Source organism: Oreochromis niloticus, linkage group LG7 (genome assembly GCF_001858045.2).
Source record: "Oreochromis niloticus isolate F11D_XX linkage group LG7, O_niloticus_UMD_NMBU, whole genome shotgun sequence".
Taxonomy (NCBI): Eukaryota; Metazoa; Chordata; class Actinopteri; order Cichliformes; family Cichlidae; genus Oreochromis; species Oreochromis niloticus.
Genome location: NC_031972.2, coordinates 43,988,253 through 44,004,689, shown reverse-complemented (window position 1 = coordinate 44,004,689; position 16,437 = coordinate 43,988,253). Strand labels below are relative to the sequence as shown.

At 39.1% G+C, this 16,437-nt stretch overlaps 1 protein-coding gene across 14 annotated transcripts in view; it reads left to right on the top strand.

Annotated features, from left to right (window-relative positions):
* The window catches only part of LOC100698058 (unconventional myosin-IXa), a 146,213-nt gene that overhangs the window by 60,638 nt on the left and 69,138 nt on the right, over window positions 1-16,437 (top strand). For all 14 annotated transcript variants that reach the window (XM_019361837.2, XM_019361836.2, XM_019361835.2 and 11 more), the window contains exons 3-4: window positions 12,097-12,191; window positions 13,629-13,691. In XM_019361837.2, the coding sequence (XP_019217382.1) occupies window positions 12,097-12,191; window positions 13,629-13,691 (158 nt within the window). The remainder of the gene's footprint in view (window positions 1-12,096; window positions 12,192-13,628; window positions 13,692-16,437) is intronic.

Below are 16,437 nucleotides of genomic sequence, written 5' to 3'. Positions count from 1 at the left end.
CATCTTCGCAGTTCCACATGCTATAAAAAAAATCTGAAATCTTTGTGAACACACAAAAAAATGTACAACAATCATGAAACTGAGCTTGTGGCTAATTGTTAGGCTGGTGCTGGTTTTGGCTGTTTTACAGCTGTGCTGTTTATAAGGCTGGAGAAACATGCAGTCAGCTGAGGCTAAACAAGCCACTTTGATGAGTGTTGAAACGCTCAAAACACTGTGTCCAAATGATGAATCCAAAGTTCTGATATTTCCTTTTAGTTTGACAGTATTTTCTCAGCCTTGTCATGCTCCAATTACAGGTAGTCCAAGCTAACGGCAACCCCTTCACTCAGCTGTGTTGTGTTTTTAGGGTTTTTTTTGTAAAACCTGGACACCAGATATACATGATTTTAAAAATAAAGCCATGACGAGCCCAAATGCTGTCATCACATTTACTGATTTTGCTTTGTGTTGAATGTCATTCATGTTATTTCAGTACATGCTGAGTCACTGACCATTGCAGCAGAGCCCTGTGCTGTTATAATTAAAAGGAGAGTCACTTAGCTAGCATTAGCTTTACCCGTCCATCAGCCCGTTTGTGATGATAGGAAAAGGTGAGGCCAGTTGTGTCAAACATGTGCTCCAAGGGCCAGATCTGGAATTTCAAGGGATCCAGTTGATGGCTTTGTTAAGTGTGGAAACTGCTGTGAAGTCAGTAATTACATCATTTAAAAAAAAAAAAAAAAAATATTGCCAATTTGTCTTTGTTATGTTAGCATTGCCATGCAGGAATTGAAATAAACATAGATAATTGCTCGATCTTGAAAGGAAATTGATAAAGTATACAAACCACTTGCTCTCAGTTTTCTCTTCTTCCAGTATCAGGTTAAATTAGCAAATGTTGACGGGTGAATTGTGAAAGCTTATCTGCGTGTGTGAATTTAATGTTTGATCTTTATTTTATTTATTATTATATTCAAAGGCTATCTATCACCAAGAAGTTCCAGTGTGCAGCTATCGCAGCAGAGGTAAACAGCACCATAATGAGCATGAATGTTAGTGTTAAAATAAACACTCATGAATTTACATGCCCATTTTCAGTCACATGACTGTCCTGTCTTATTTGCTGCACTAGAGTTGCTGGTTACAACTTTATTTGTTGCGTTCTTTAGAGCTTTAACACTCATTCATGTGTTAATAAATGAGTAGGCAGTGCTCAGTTGATCAGTTTTCATCATTTCATCATCATTTTTATGTGAGCGCACACAGAGCCTGGAACAGAAAGCCTGGGTAACAAAGAAAGCTGGTGGCCACCATCATGATGCTTATCTCTGACTGTCAAACCAGCTACTGTAAAGAAAGCCTGGATGTGCTGATATACCCTGAGGTGTTACTCATGTTGTTGTGTGAAAAGAAAATCACAATATGGGTAGAAAAACAAGTTCTTATAGGTTAAAGCATTAAACACAAGTGCCTGTTTTATGCTTAGGGTAAGGGCTGAGTTAGTAGTAGTAGTATAAGCCTCCAGGAAATGAGTGTGAGTCAGTGCACGGGCTTCATAAATACACAACTGTGTTTAGACGTGTACGTGTGAAGGAAATAATGGGCTCCTTTTAACATGATGATCTTGGCACAGGCACAGTGGACAAGAAGAGCTGCAGATGACTAATGCGAGCGTGGAGTGTGCCAGATACGAGCAGAAACACTCTGCTGCATCTTTTGGATTAATGTTGTTGCACACTTGTGGTGTTTCTTGTGTTAAATAATGTTCTGTAGTGGAATCCACACAAGAGCAACTATATATATTCAGAATAAGCCTTTTATCTTTCACAGCTGTTATACACGTTTGTGAATCAGCAGGCCAATGTCAACTTGTTTCCCTGGTTTTAATTCTTCTTGTGGTCAAATTGGGCAATAGATTCTGGGCATTTTATCAACTGGAGGACGCTGTTTTTATTCAGTAAGGTTTTTCATGTCAAGCACCAGCCATTAAGCCATGACGTTAACGGCTCATGCTCACCACATGAAAGAAACCATTTCAGAGTGTGTCACCTAATATCAGAGCGCTATTAGCCCTTAAATACAGCCCCATGGAGGGTAGCGATGAAGCCGAATCTCCTGAAAGGTAAAACCAGAGCATGTAGTACAGTGGATCTGACCTGGCTGTTTGCATAGTAATCGGTGTCCAAATTTAAGAATGCAGTTAGAAAAAAACGAGCCTTGGGGTGATGTTTGCTTAGGAAGGTTCCTAACTGAGTAAATTAACCTGGAAAAACAAGTGTGGCAGCTTAGTGCTCACAGCATGTGACCTACATGAAACCAAACAGTAACAACACCTTACAGTAAAGTAAGCTGTGTATGTTGGAGCCCAAACTTTGAACATTGTGGTTAAAACATGGCACGTACACGTGCTGTGCTTCTCTTTTCCTAAGTCTTCACACCTTTCCATAACCTAATCATGTTTCCCTTTAAGGTCAAGGAAAAGTGAATACTAGTGATTAGAAGAGGTGGGAGGTCATTTTTTGGCTTATAGAGCTGCTCCCCTGTTTATATTCTGTGCAGGCAGATTTGCAACTCACTCATATTTTCACAAATACTAGAGGGCTGATTTCAGAGAGAGGAAAAAAAAAAACAAGACATACATTGTAACACAGTGAAAGCTGTTTTTTTTTAACTATATTTCAAAAATTCACTATATACTGTAAGAAACACTAATGCTAATTCCACACAGTTGTGGTAGCAGAATTATATAATCTTGATTATATAATGGCTAGCTTAAAATAGCAAGCTCAAATTCATTTCTAAGCGTTGGAGTAGGACTGACAAGAATTATTACACACGGGACGACTCGGGATGAACATTGCGTTCTTCCTCGCTGCCTTTTTCACCAATGTAACAGCGACTCACACAGGCCTTTCTGGGCTCGAAATGCGCCTTAGGGTGCTAACTAAGGGCAGCTGCCACAGTCGATGTTGCCTTACATAACAGGAAATGCACAGACCTCTGTTGCGGCCATTTAATAAACAAAACAATGAGTTTTCTGTTTGAGTAAATGAAACCTCACTTTAAAAAAAAGAAGAAGAAATAAACAGAACATATAAATTGTTACAAAAATAAATCTTTATCTCACTTCTGTCGATTTTTCTTTAGAGGAAGTTCAAATCTTTGTGGTGGGTGTCAAAACTTTTTGTATGCAGGAACATCCCTGCTGACAGCATTAATGCTGTATTGCTTGTAAAATAACAAGATGGCTGGAAAGGCACAGAAAAGCTAGCTAGCTAATTTAATAAGCTTTCCATGAGAAAGTTATTACACCATACTAATTTTATTAATGATTTGTCCTAGCTACCTATCTGTTAGTAACTGTTGTCCTAGCTAGCTTACTGTTAGCTAGTTAGGACAACAGTTATTAACTCATAGTAATATAACCAGCTAACATTATTTTGTGGTTCATTTTAACAGTAAAAATTCTTATCTGGTTTTTATTAATCTAGTGCACTCACTCTTATATTCTAGAGACAAGAGGCTTGAGTGTGTGCATGTATCTAGACTACGTTTGTATTTTGAGCCCATATTTCATTGCTTTTTCTCTTCACTCGTGTTTTAAAACACAAACATGTATTTGAGGTATTGTAAATCTGGTATATAGAATCATACTTTGTGTTTGTCGTGTGTTTTCCTGAGAAAGATATGTGGAAAAAAGATAAAAAAGCTTAGGAAAATAGGAGTTCATAAAACCTAGAAGGGCAATGTGAACTCAATCCATGTACGATAAACGGACGTTAAACGCGAGGACAATTTGCAAACACGTGGGAACGTACATGTCACTATTTGTTTTGAGATCAGCTATTCCACATAATGTATATAATTTGTAAACATATGAGTGTAATACAATTAATTCCCAAAAGCTAAACAGATGTTGATAATCATTAACATCTGGTACCGTAGGCAGTTTCTTTAGTAACTTTCATCCAGATTGATCAAGGCGTCTCAGAGGAGTTCGGGTACATACATGTGCTATGATCATTATAATAGGATTGGTTTCTCCTTTACCTGAACAACCTCACGTCCTTTCTCCTCATGCTTGCTGTTATGCGGTGGCCCCTTCTTTGCTGTGTGACTTTTGTGTGTAATCACACAAAGGCTTACCTTGTGTGATTACATAACCGCAGTCCTCCTTCTCCGTCCTCACCTCTTTTTCACTCCCAACCTTTTTTTTTTCCCAGAAAAGGAGAGCTCATCCCATGTGTCCGGAGGAAAGGAAAGAAAAAGAGTTAAGGAGTGCGCAAGAATTGGGGGAGTGGATTCAGAGGACAGGGGAAAGTTAAAAAGAGAAGATGAGATGCAGATGAAGCAAAGATCTTATTGCTTAACTTTATTATGTTATTTAGAGTCTTTGATGTTTTAGAGATAAACGGTTTATTTACATTTTATCTAAGCAGTCTGGGTTAAATGTTGTCATCTGTTTCTTGAAGTGAATTTAGTGCGTCTCTGTGTGTGTGTTTATACTAGATGTGGTTAAAGACTTAAGGAGATTTTAAGAGCTGCCTGTGTTTATGTTTGCACATATTGAGCGTAACAACGACACTGTCATTTTTTAAAAATTAAACCATCGTGCTATTTTTTTCTTGTATGAGGACAAAACTGTCATACACCAAACATCACATCTAAATATAACGCGACATACAAGCTTTTTTGCAATATACATGAAACTGTTACTCACAGTTTCACGTATCTCGTTTTTCCCTCCTGTTTTACAAGCAGTACATTGATCAGCAGGAACATCCAGAGGTATCAGAGATGAATAAAAACGCACATTTGCATACACATACACACACTTGCACAATGCTGTCATTTGACGCATCTTGTAAATGTTACAGCTTGCTGCCGCAACCACCTGCTCGGCTGCATGTGCAACCTTGTCTGCACAGCTAGAATAAGGGCTGCATTGAAGCTATCCCCAACCACAGACACAAATCCTCACACACACACACACTTGCACAGATATGCTGTTTTTCCCCAGCCTGCCATGTAAAATCGAGCTGCACCTGCTTGCAGAGGAATGCAATGTGATGTCATCTCAGCTGTGAGTGAGGGGCAATCACTGCTGAGGGGAAAAAAAAGAAACTCCTCTGGGCTTATGAGTAGCCTTCTGGAGGAATCCACACAGCATGAAGTCATCCGAAAAAACTGTTTTCGGGGTATTTCTGCTGCTCCAGATGTTGTTAAACCACACGTCATACAGAAGATCAACAGTGTAAGGATGGAGGGGATGAGATGGACACAAAGTTAAATAGCCCTGGCATCATTTTATCTTTGCATCTCTTTGTTTGTAGTGAATTTACCCGATGACTTTGACTCATTGCGACTCATGCTTAATTCATCAGTGTTCATTGTTTCAATTTAGTACAACAAAGCTAACAATCCAACAAAACAGACTACGTCGCTTCGTCACGCTAATGTTATTAGCATTTTAACCTTTAGAGGGAACATATTTGGCACAAGAAAAAAAGCCTCCATGTTTATTAAATCAATATGAAGAAAAGTCTTCTGATCATCAGAGATTGTAGATTTAAATATAACTGGGACGATGTTCACTCCTCAAATTGTTTTAATTATATCGTGGCCAAAGACATTATGCTGTATTTTAAAAGAACAAAGCAAAAGTGATCGCAGTTTGATGACAGGAATACTGGCAGTTAGCATGAGAGCTTATTTATATTTTTTAAATAAGGCATCACTGAAAGTGTTATTTTGGTTTTAGTACACACACACACACACACACACACACACACACACACACACACACACACACACACATATATGTACTGATCATCTTCCTGTATAATTAATACCTCACTGACATGTTGACATGTGTTTGTAGGACAGAGAAACAGTAGGAGCAGGTGGGATAAAATGAGCTCCTTGAAGCTGGACCTGTTAATACACACAAAGAAAATCCCTCAAAAACAATTTTTTAAGAAACATTATTAATAATCATTATTATTAATTTTCTTTTGTTTCCTCCCTACATCTAATGTATAATGAAAAATCTATAATATAATATTACATGTCTAAAACTGTCTCGCAAAAGAATCCAAAGGGTTTCTGTTAAGATTTTTTACACACGATGTTTCTGTTTTACCAGTGAAGCTGTCAGAAAAATGATTTGATGTATGTATGTATGTATCTGATGAGTGTTAGCAGTGTAACTCAGCAGTCTACTGCTGTCATGCTATAGTTGTTAAATGAAGCAGCAAATGGGGTTTAGTGTCTACCACTGAGCCTGTGATCTTGAGAGCACATAAGACATGACGTTCACTGTATTTGCTACCAAAAGAAATGTGCTTGCAGCCTAAATGCCTGCAGGCTGAATCCAGAGAGGTTTTTTATTTTATAAAGACGGCCTCGTTCCTATAAAAATGGAGGAACAAGGCTGGAGATTTCTCTCTACCTGCTGGTTTCAAAGTCAACTTTACCCTAACCAGACACAATAGTGTCTTTGCAGAATAAAAGCAAGGTAAACTGACCAAATAATTATTGATTATTGCCATTGATAAGTCACCTGACAATATGCAAAACGAATTCCAGAAAAGTTGGGACGTTCTTTAAATTTGAACAAAATGAAAACGAAAAGACTTCCAAATCAAGAGTCAATATTTTATTCACAACAGAACATAACTGACGTAGCAAATGTTTAAACTGAGAAATTGTACTCCTTCATAAACTATATGAGCTCACTTCAAATTGGATGCCTGTTACAAGTCCCAAAAAAGTTGGCACCGGGGCAACAAATGGCTGAAAAAGCAAGAAAGTTCAAAACCATTCAGCTGGGAGAACAACTAGCAAGTAATTGAGTTCATTAGTATCAGGTCTGTAACATGATCACCTCTAAACGGCGATGTCTTAGAGAGGCAGCGACTCTCCAACCTGTGAAAGACACACTACATCACTCATCAGCATGATGGTGTCCCTCACATTACTAAATGGACACAGGAATACTTCCAGAAACCACTGTCGGTTAACAATCTGCTGTGGCATCTGTAGATCCCAACTAAAGCTCTATCATGCAAAAATAAGCCATATTTGAAGATGGTCCAGATGCGCCGTCTTGTCCTGTGGGCCAAGACTCCTTTGAAATAGACTGTAAGTGTTCTATGTACACATGAGTCCAAGTTTGACATTCTTGTTGGTGATCACGGCCACCGCGTCCTCCAGGCTAAAGAGGAGGCAGACCTTCCAGCGTGTTATCAGCGTTCAGTTCAAAGGCCCAGCATCTCTGATGGTATGGGGGGCGCATAAGGTCATACGGTATCAGCAGCTTGCATGTTTTGGAAGGAACAATGAATGCTAAAAGGTATGGAAAGGTTTTAGAGCAACATATGCGCCCCTCCAGATCACATCCATTTCAGGGAAGACCTTGTGTATTTCAGCAGGACAATGCAAAACCACATACTGCAGCTATAGAAGAATCTGCCTGCCTGCAGTCCAGATCTTTTACCTATAGAGAACATTTGCTGCATCATTAAATGGAAAAATATGTCAACAAGGACCACAAACTCTTTAGCAGCTGGAAACTTTTATCAGGCAAGAATGGGACCGAAATCCAAAACCAGAACTCCAGAAACTCATAACATCAATGCCCAAACTGTTTAGAAAAGTAGAGGCGTTGCTACACCGTTGTAAACACGCCCCTGTCTCAACTATTTTGAGATCTGTAGCATCAAATTTGACACTGACAATAACTGTTAATTATTTTTCATAAAGAGAATGAGGGTAGAAGCTAAAATAAAAAAGGGTAAGGTAACAGAAGATAATGTAAAACTATAAGAACTGATGTGACATGATAAACTGATTTGAGTTAATAGTGACATCGCTGGTTGGCCTAGAAAGTAGATAAAGAACTTGTACAACTGTAGGCTAGTAGCATGCTTAAAGAAGATCCAATTCAACAAAAACTAATGATTGTTACTAATAACAAGGAAAACAGGGATTTCGTTCCATTTGTTCATTATTCATAATTGACTCATTCATGAAAACTTTTCTCTCTTAAAACTAAAAACTTGGGAAATTGAAACCATTTTCAGTCATTTGAAGCACTCAGCGCTCCCTGAAACACAGAAAGCTATCTAATGGAAGCTAGCCCAGCAGTGGTTTTGGCACGTCTCCACTTGTTTTTCATAAACTGGGTCACCTAATGATTTTTGAAAGTGTACGAGGAAATACTGTGGCTCTGCTGGGAAACAAGGGAAAGAAAGTAACAGAGAGGGAGAAAGCATGTTATTAGAATTGGTATCCAAACCAATTTTAGCCACTGCTTTGAGGAAAGGCTTGACATGCTAATTACCATCCTAGCTCCCATCTCGCCCCCACTCCCCTTCAACATATAAAATGCAAAATTTTATCCCAAAATAGCAGCACCACTGCTTGCTTCCTCAGTGCTTGTAGAGCACGGGCTTTCTGCAGGAGTGGAGAAAACAAGGGGCTTCTAACGTAATGTGACAGCATGGAAGGACCCGCCAGGGCTACCACAGCACATATGCATTCATTAACATATTGTTAGAATAACGCTTGGACTTAAACCTACACACACACACACACACACACACACACACACACACACACACACACACACACACACACACACAGTGTTATAGCTGGATGAAGCCTTGGGCTCAGCACATTTGCTTCAGCATAAAATGTGACATATTGCCGGGTAAGCGCTGTATCTTTCATTTGTATAAGTGGACGCTGTGGTGAGCTGCTTTTAACACATTTAAGTTGTTTATTTCTGTGCTCCATATGGTCCCACAGGGTATGCACCGAAGGCTGGAGTTAATTCAGATTATGTTGAGTCACTTTTGATTTTCAATTAAAATTCAAATTTGAGGCCAGATTTACTAACATATTGCACCAGCACAAACCTTAAAAAAAGGTATTGTTGTTATTTACAGAGAGCACAGTGAAGAATTAGGTGTAAGATGTGGGAATACTTTTGCAACTCATCCTGTTCCTCTGTATTTCTGGGAGTTCCTTCCTCAAGGTGCAAACTTTTGGGAGGCAAACAATAAAATCAAGCATGCAAACTGATTTACGAATGTTTGTGCAATTTACTCCCAAATGCACCAATAATGCCAAAGAAGCTTGTATAATTTTTGGCGCTTGATATTGAAATGAACTGACTTATATATATATACAATCAAATAAATTATAATGCTTCTTGTATTTTGACAGCATCCGAAGAAAACAATGTGATAAAGTATGACTTAAGATATTTTAGGCCTCTCTTGTTCAACTGGTTGCATTAAACTAATTCCGTCCTCTCACAGCATCTTTCCTTATCAGTCTTTTTTATCTGCCCGGCAACAACAGACAGATTTTTAACTAAAGTAGGTCATCAGTACATAATATAACCAGTCAATATTTCAAACACTTAGATTATTAGAGGGATAAGATAAGATTTACTCTAACAGCTATATTCATTTTTTGTTTTGACATTTCATAGGTGACAATGGAAGCCTTTTTTTTCTCATACCTGTGAAACTGTTGTTTAAATCCAGTTCGGAGTAAAACTAGGTCACAGTTTGCATTTGTATAAACATGACAGAGGAAAATTTTCAGTCACTGTTGGTTTCTAAAAAAGAAAATGAAGATTTCTCCTGTTTAGATCCATCCATCCACCCCAGCCTCCTCCTTGGCAGGAATTGTCACCTTTCTTTTGCTATTGACTTAAAATGATTTTTATTTATTTATTTACTTTAAATCCAAATGTTCACAAATAGTTGCTGGTGCCTTATTTTACCTCAAATGCACAAGACTTAAATGTGCTTTATTTGAAGCAGACTAGTATCAAATTCAGGCTTCATATCTAGTTTCCTCGTTTATATTTATAGCACTGTAGCAGCACAGTATTAATCATTAATCTTTTTTTTCCCAATAGAAACCCTTCATTTCTTAATAGGGCTTTTATTTTATATCATATGACTACTGTTGTTTCCCCCCCCCGTGTTTGTTCATGTTTACCAGACCCCCTTCCTGTCTGACTTCAAATTGGCTACCAGTTGAGGAAATACGGTTTGTTTGGGGTCTTTGTCCGAAACAGTACAGTGAAGACAGGAAATTAGAAAATAAGATAGCGGGACATGGCGTGGCAACAAAGACTGTCTCTGTTTTGTTTACTATTTATTAATAAATAGTCCAAATAAAGTTAAGGTTCTTCTTGATTAGCTTAGTTTTTTCCTTTTTTTTCTGTCTCTGTTTTGCATCTGTTTTCTCGCTTCGTCTCCACGCGCTCATACATCGAGCACACACTCACGCAGGCACGAACATATACACGCACACAGACTAATCATAGCGTGTGTTTTCCTGTGCTGTGGTCGCAGCAGGCGTTGACCATGAAGCAGAGTTCAACACTAAATCATCCAGACTGTGCCGCCCTGCTCATTAATCTCTTTCAAACATAAACAGAAAGCGCACACACAAACTGCACTGGGCTTAGCACATGCGTGCAAACAGGAGTGCGACGGGCAAGTGTCCTTTTCACATATATGTTACCAGTGCATTTATCGCTTCTTTTTGTTAATGATTGTGAGTGACAGTTTCTGTTAGGGCTGCTCACTTCAATCATTTCAGGAAATGGATTTTCCCCCTTCAGACTTTAAACTGGAAATATTCCCCACAGCAGAATGATTGAGGATGAAAGCTCTGTCATTATCATTCTGAATTGCAGTTTCGATTTACATTTCGGGAAATCAAAGGAGATCTTACTGCCAGTCCACTCTCCGCCTTTGCCTCTTTTTAGTTTTTTTTGGTAGCTACCATTGTGTGTCAACCATCGCAAGACCGGCGCACATTAAAGACCAACAGGGGTCTAAAAGATGGATGCGCAGGGGAAGCTGTTGCTTAGTATGAAAGTGAAAGGCCTAGAAAAAGAAGGGAACAACATCAACCTTACTTAAACCTTGTTTTGTTGCTTCTTTCTTCGGGCTGCTTTGTCCCGGTTGGCTCGCTGAATGTGTGTCAAGTTCTGTTTTTAAATGAATCATCACAGAGATCAAAGCCTGATTCTGGAGCAGGGTTTTACTTTGTATTAACCGTGTTATTCCTGAGCTGTAGTATTCACCCAGAAGCCACAATCAATTATCCGACGCCCACACCGTTCTCCGCCGCTCCCCTTCTCCCCCACCCTTTTACTCTGCTGGCTTTTATATAGTAATTTATCATCGCTCCAAAATACTGATTGCATCAGCCGGAAAATTTACCGTTGCTACCACTTTATCCTCTCTTAAAAATCTCCTTATTTCCTGCCATATTTTTATCTGTGGGTTTGCTTCCTCCTTTTTTCACTTTTCACTTAGTTTTTCCCTTTTTTCTCTTTTCATCATGTCCTCTCTCACAGATGATCATCCCTTCTTCATACTCTTTTGGTCTTTTTTTTTGTTTTTTGTTTTGTTTTGTTTTTTATCTCCGAGCTCTGTCTTCTTTCTTGTCCCTCCCTTTCCTTTGTATCTCTGTGGTGTATTCCCTTTCCTTGTTGCCTCTCCTGTTTCTTCTCCTCTCCTCTGCCTAACTAACCAATCCAGCGAGGCCCATCAGACTGCTAATGAGAACCTGAATGAGTCCTCCAGGGGTCTCTAATGATAGTTTCTCTCTATGTGTGTGTGTGTGTGTGTGTGTGTGTGTGTGTGTGTGTGTGTGTGTTAGAAGAAATGCCCACAGACTCCCACAAGCAGTGACTGTGTCTGCTTTCAGTGCTGCACTGTTTGCCTTCAGAGGAATTTGGCAGTTTAGTGCGTGACTGACGTGTCTGACTGTGAGTTTTAACTGCGTGTTTGTGTATTTGTGTGTGTGCCCCTTTTGCAGGCCCCTTCCTGTGCCTCATGACCTCTGTTACAGTGCTGTGACTGGTAGCTTTCCCTTCATATATCAACATATTTCAACATATTTTTTCACTTTTCTTCAGAGTTTGCTGGTAGATGTAAAGTCGACTGAAATCTGAAAGCTAACCCTAACCTGTTGATACTTGGTTTATGTTACAGGTGTAAGCTGTTAATCATAGCTTGCCAGCACCTTGTACCTGTGCGTGCTGATATGTAATCCTTTCTGTTTTCTCTTCAGGCCTTTGGGAACGCTAAGACGGCTCATAACAACAACTCCAGCCGCTTTGGGAAGTTCATCCAGGTCAACTATCAGGAGAGTGGCACAGTCAGGGGGTGAGAGACGCATGCTGACATATAAAAGACATCTATAGAAGCCATATACTAGAGCTGGACCGATATCCTATTTGGGTGATATTAGCTATTTGCCAGTGTATCGGCATTTATGAGACAGAGGGCGCTCTGCAACTTAGCTGTTGGCAACATGTGCTTAGAACGCCACAAACAAAACAACCAGCTGATCCGAGCAGAGTCGGGCAGTGCATCGAGCGATCCACGACTTGTGACAATAAAACAAGATTATATGTCCTCCCTGTTTACAAGGAAGCAGCTGAATGTAGCTTATTGTCATATTGTGTTAATAAAGAGTCATAAATTACTACATGCAAGAAATGTTAGTTAAAAGCTGTTTATGTTTTGTGTGAAAACAATAAAAAAAAAGGCCCATGTAAATGATTTTAGAATCATAGGCTGCTGGGGGATTCCCATGATGCATTGAGTGTTTCTTCTTCAGTCACCTTTCTCACTCACTATGTGTTAATAGACCTCTCTGCATTGAATCACACTTGTTATTAATCTCTGGCTGTCTTCCACAGCATGTCTTTTATCCTGTTTTCCTTCTCTCATCCCAACCGGTCACAGCTCCCTGAGCCTGGTTCTGCTGGAGGTTTCTTCCTGTTAAAAGGGAGTTTTTCCTTCCCACTGTCGCTAAAGTGCTTGCTCATAGGGGGTCAAATGATTGCTGGGTTTTTCTCTGTATGTATTATTGTGGGGTCTACCTTACAATATAAAGCTTCTTGAGGTGACCGTTGTTGTAATTTGGCGCTGTATAAATAAAATTGAATTGAATTGAATAGAATAGAATCACCAAATATTATTATCAGTCTTAAAAATTAATATATCGTTCCAGCTCTACTAGATACACATTTCATATACACAGCTATTTTTGGCTTTTGTTCATGTTGTTTTACTCGTTGTTGTTTTGTTTTCTTATTTTTATCTGTCACCTTTGGTCAACAACTTTTGTTTTTAAAGGTGTTATAAAAATGAATCTGACTTGACAAATAATTTAATAACAGATATAATAACAGAATAATGGCTATGATTTATGTATATTATTACACATACATTAAACATACAGAGCCATATATCAATACCTTTATTTATCGCTTAATATTGTGCTATGATTTATAAACATAAACATGTAAGCTACAAAAAACAACATTCAGCCATTATTGACGTGCGATTACGTAAATTCTCATTTGACAAATTATTAAAAACCACAAATTGGATAATTATACCTCTTACATCTTCCTATTGTCTGCTAATCTGTTAAAATGCCCTGTTTATGATGAGTATGGCAAGAAAAAGCACATTCAGTGTCCATGTGATCATGTGATATTGAAACATTGTTCATTTCTGATCATAATTACAGCAGCTTGTTCTTAAATTACTCTTGTGACTTAGTGCGGCTGCATTTATGTTTATTTCCAGCGCATACGTCGAGAAGTACCTGCTGGAGAAATCACGTCTGGTGTACCAGGAGCATAATGAGAGGTGAGTGCAGACCATAGGCGCAGATCACATATTGCTTGTTTGTTTGTTTTTTCTTCTCCTTTTTTTGCTGGATAAACCCATACAGACATCATTAGAAGATTTGTCATCTGCAATACTTGGCTCACTTTCCACATTGTTTCATCAGTATGGATCGCTGTTTTATCATACCTAGAATGACTCAGCAGCAGCTCTCATGCTTTTGAATGTAAATAACATCTTGTTAATCAGAAAGGATCCAAGTCTTTGCTTTGTGTGGATTTAAAATCCATCAAAAATAATCTGTTTAAATTTGACTCCACCTTTAACGGAAATCCAATTTTTCCTGTGAACATTTCTAAAAGGTGAAAATAACGAACCTCAATGAGCGCAGCTAGAAGTGGTGCAGCCATAAATAATCTAAATATGATACTTGAAACACTGAGACACTTCCACTTGCCTGAAAGCTAAGATGTTAAATGCGTATCTTTTCGCTCACATGCTCTTTGTCTAAGAAACTCAATGCTGAAATAGTCTTCATTTCCCCTGCAAGGATATATCAGGTGGCCATCTGACTGAAACCTCTGCCCTTTGTTAAACTCTCAGGTTTTCCTCAGAGTTTAGGCATTTATTGACACATTACATAAGGAGTCATATTTCCTGTCCAGTATAACGTTGTAAAACTGTCTATTCTTACTTTTTATATGTATAAACACACTCACATGTGTATGAAGAACTCATCTACCAGACGTTGGGCATATGCACGCACATGAATGTGTCTCCACCTGCACCCACATCCTATAAATAGCTTTACTTGTCTCAGGTAACACAGATACACGCCCTAACAGTTCATCATATCGCTCCCAGGTGACAGTAAAAAAAAGCCACTGATCCCACCAGCATAATAGCTTCATGCGTGGGGAGGAGGGGAACTGTCCAACAGTCATCTAATCGCTCTAACCCTGACTGGTCTGGGGTTTTTGTTTCATCCTGATGACAGGCTCTGGCGGCCATATTGATATGATAGAAACTAAAGTCAGGACCTCCCAGACGGCTCATCCTTGAACCACAGAGGTGGGGGAGAAGGCAAGCCGATGATAAACTGCAAGCTATCTTAAATCTTAAAGTCGGTTCAGTGGCAGGTTGCCTTTGTACGATCCCACTGGAGAGGAAAAAGGACTAGGGAGTGAACTAGCTGAACTTTCCAGGGATACTGTTGGGGCTTAATGACTCTGCGCTTTGATGGAAGGGAAGTCAGAAACTACAAGGGAGGCGACTTTACTGCATTCAAGAGCTGTCGCGCAAATCCCAAGTGTGGATACTGTTTTTGCTTGTTGTTATTTGTTGTTATTGTTGTTATCTTATAAGTTGCCCCAGTTTTATGTTGTCTAACGCATTGAATGAGAGACCCTATTTCTCCCATATTATCTTCTTCTTCCTGCCGGTTAAATTCAGAGCTGAATTTAAAATTCTTCTCCTCTCATACACAATCTTGAATAATCAGGCCTTTCTTCTGTGGAACCAGAAGATGATTTGGAATCTTTTGTGTGGAATCACAAATGAACTTAAACCGAAGATTTAATACTTAATACTGTGTTCAGCTGATAGCCACCCATTTATGTTTCACTACTTCATTCAGGCTAAGTCATTCATTGGTGTATTTGAATGAGACCCTGATGGATTACATAACTTTTCTGGGCAAAGCCATGGTACCTTACCTTCACGAACTCTGCTTTACTGGTCTTAAAAATACAAACCCAAAAAAGACTGAAAGCAGTCGATCACGAGGTTTGCTACTTGATACTGTATTCTGGTCAGCGGTTAGTGTGAAGATGCGGAAAAACTCTGTGGCAAAAAAAGAGGTTGTAAAGCAGTTCTTTGTGGAAGGTCAGAAAGAATAATTTGGGGTCGAGTGCATTTGTTTCATTTTTGTGTTTACGGTTGCGTTCAGGGCAAAATGACGAGTAACCTTTGCCCTGTAACGGCTGGATTCATTAAGCAACTTTATCTGGATTCATCTGGGTAGCTCATTACTGCCAAGTTCATGTATTATTTACCAAAACTGTATATATGCAGTTCATGAAGCTCAGAGTAGAATATCGCAATATTTTAGAATCTGATTTAGAGATTATGTAATCGCATCTTTTATTTGAGAGGTGCGATGATAGAAAACGTTAGCTTACGGGTTGAGTCTTTAATATCCTCTGTGGGTTTTATAACTTTCCACCACTCCATCAGACAGTAAGTGTCCCTCTGCAGAGAAGGGAAACTCGTTTCCAGCTGTAATAGAATTACCTCTCAGCGCACTGGCCGAAGCCCCAGCCTTTGTCACGGTTAATCACAACTCGTTACCTTGAGCCCACACACCACACTGCCGCTTTGTTTGTCTTGAAATGTGAGACCGCCGGGTCAGAGGGGTGACTTATCTGTTACATGTTGCAGGTTTGTTTTAAGAAATGTTCCGCAGATAACGCGAAAGGAGTCTCCTCCTCAGGGGCCGTTTCGGCACAGCGGGGAGATATGAAAGCTGCTGTCCTTAGTTCACCTCTGAGGAAATTTAAAAGAAATTAATACAAGGAAAAAAAAAAATCTTTTTCTTTTTTTTCTTTTTCACCGTCTAACTCAGGAGTATCAAACATAAGGCCCAGGTCTCGGAATCGGCCAGGCAACAACTCCATCCGGCCCACTGTTTGGAAAATATAAAGGAGGGCACAAATTTTAGACTTTTAACTGTATTTTTTTTTATAAATATTACAGCGTGTCCTGCTAA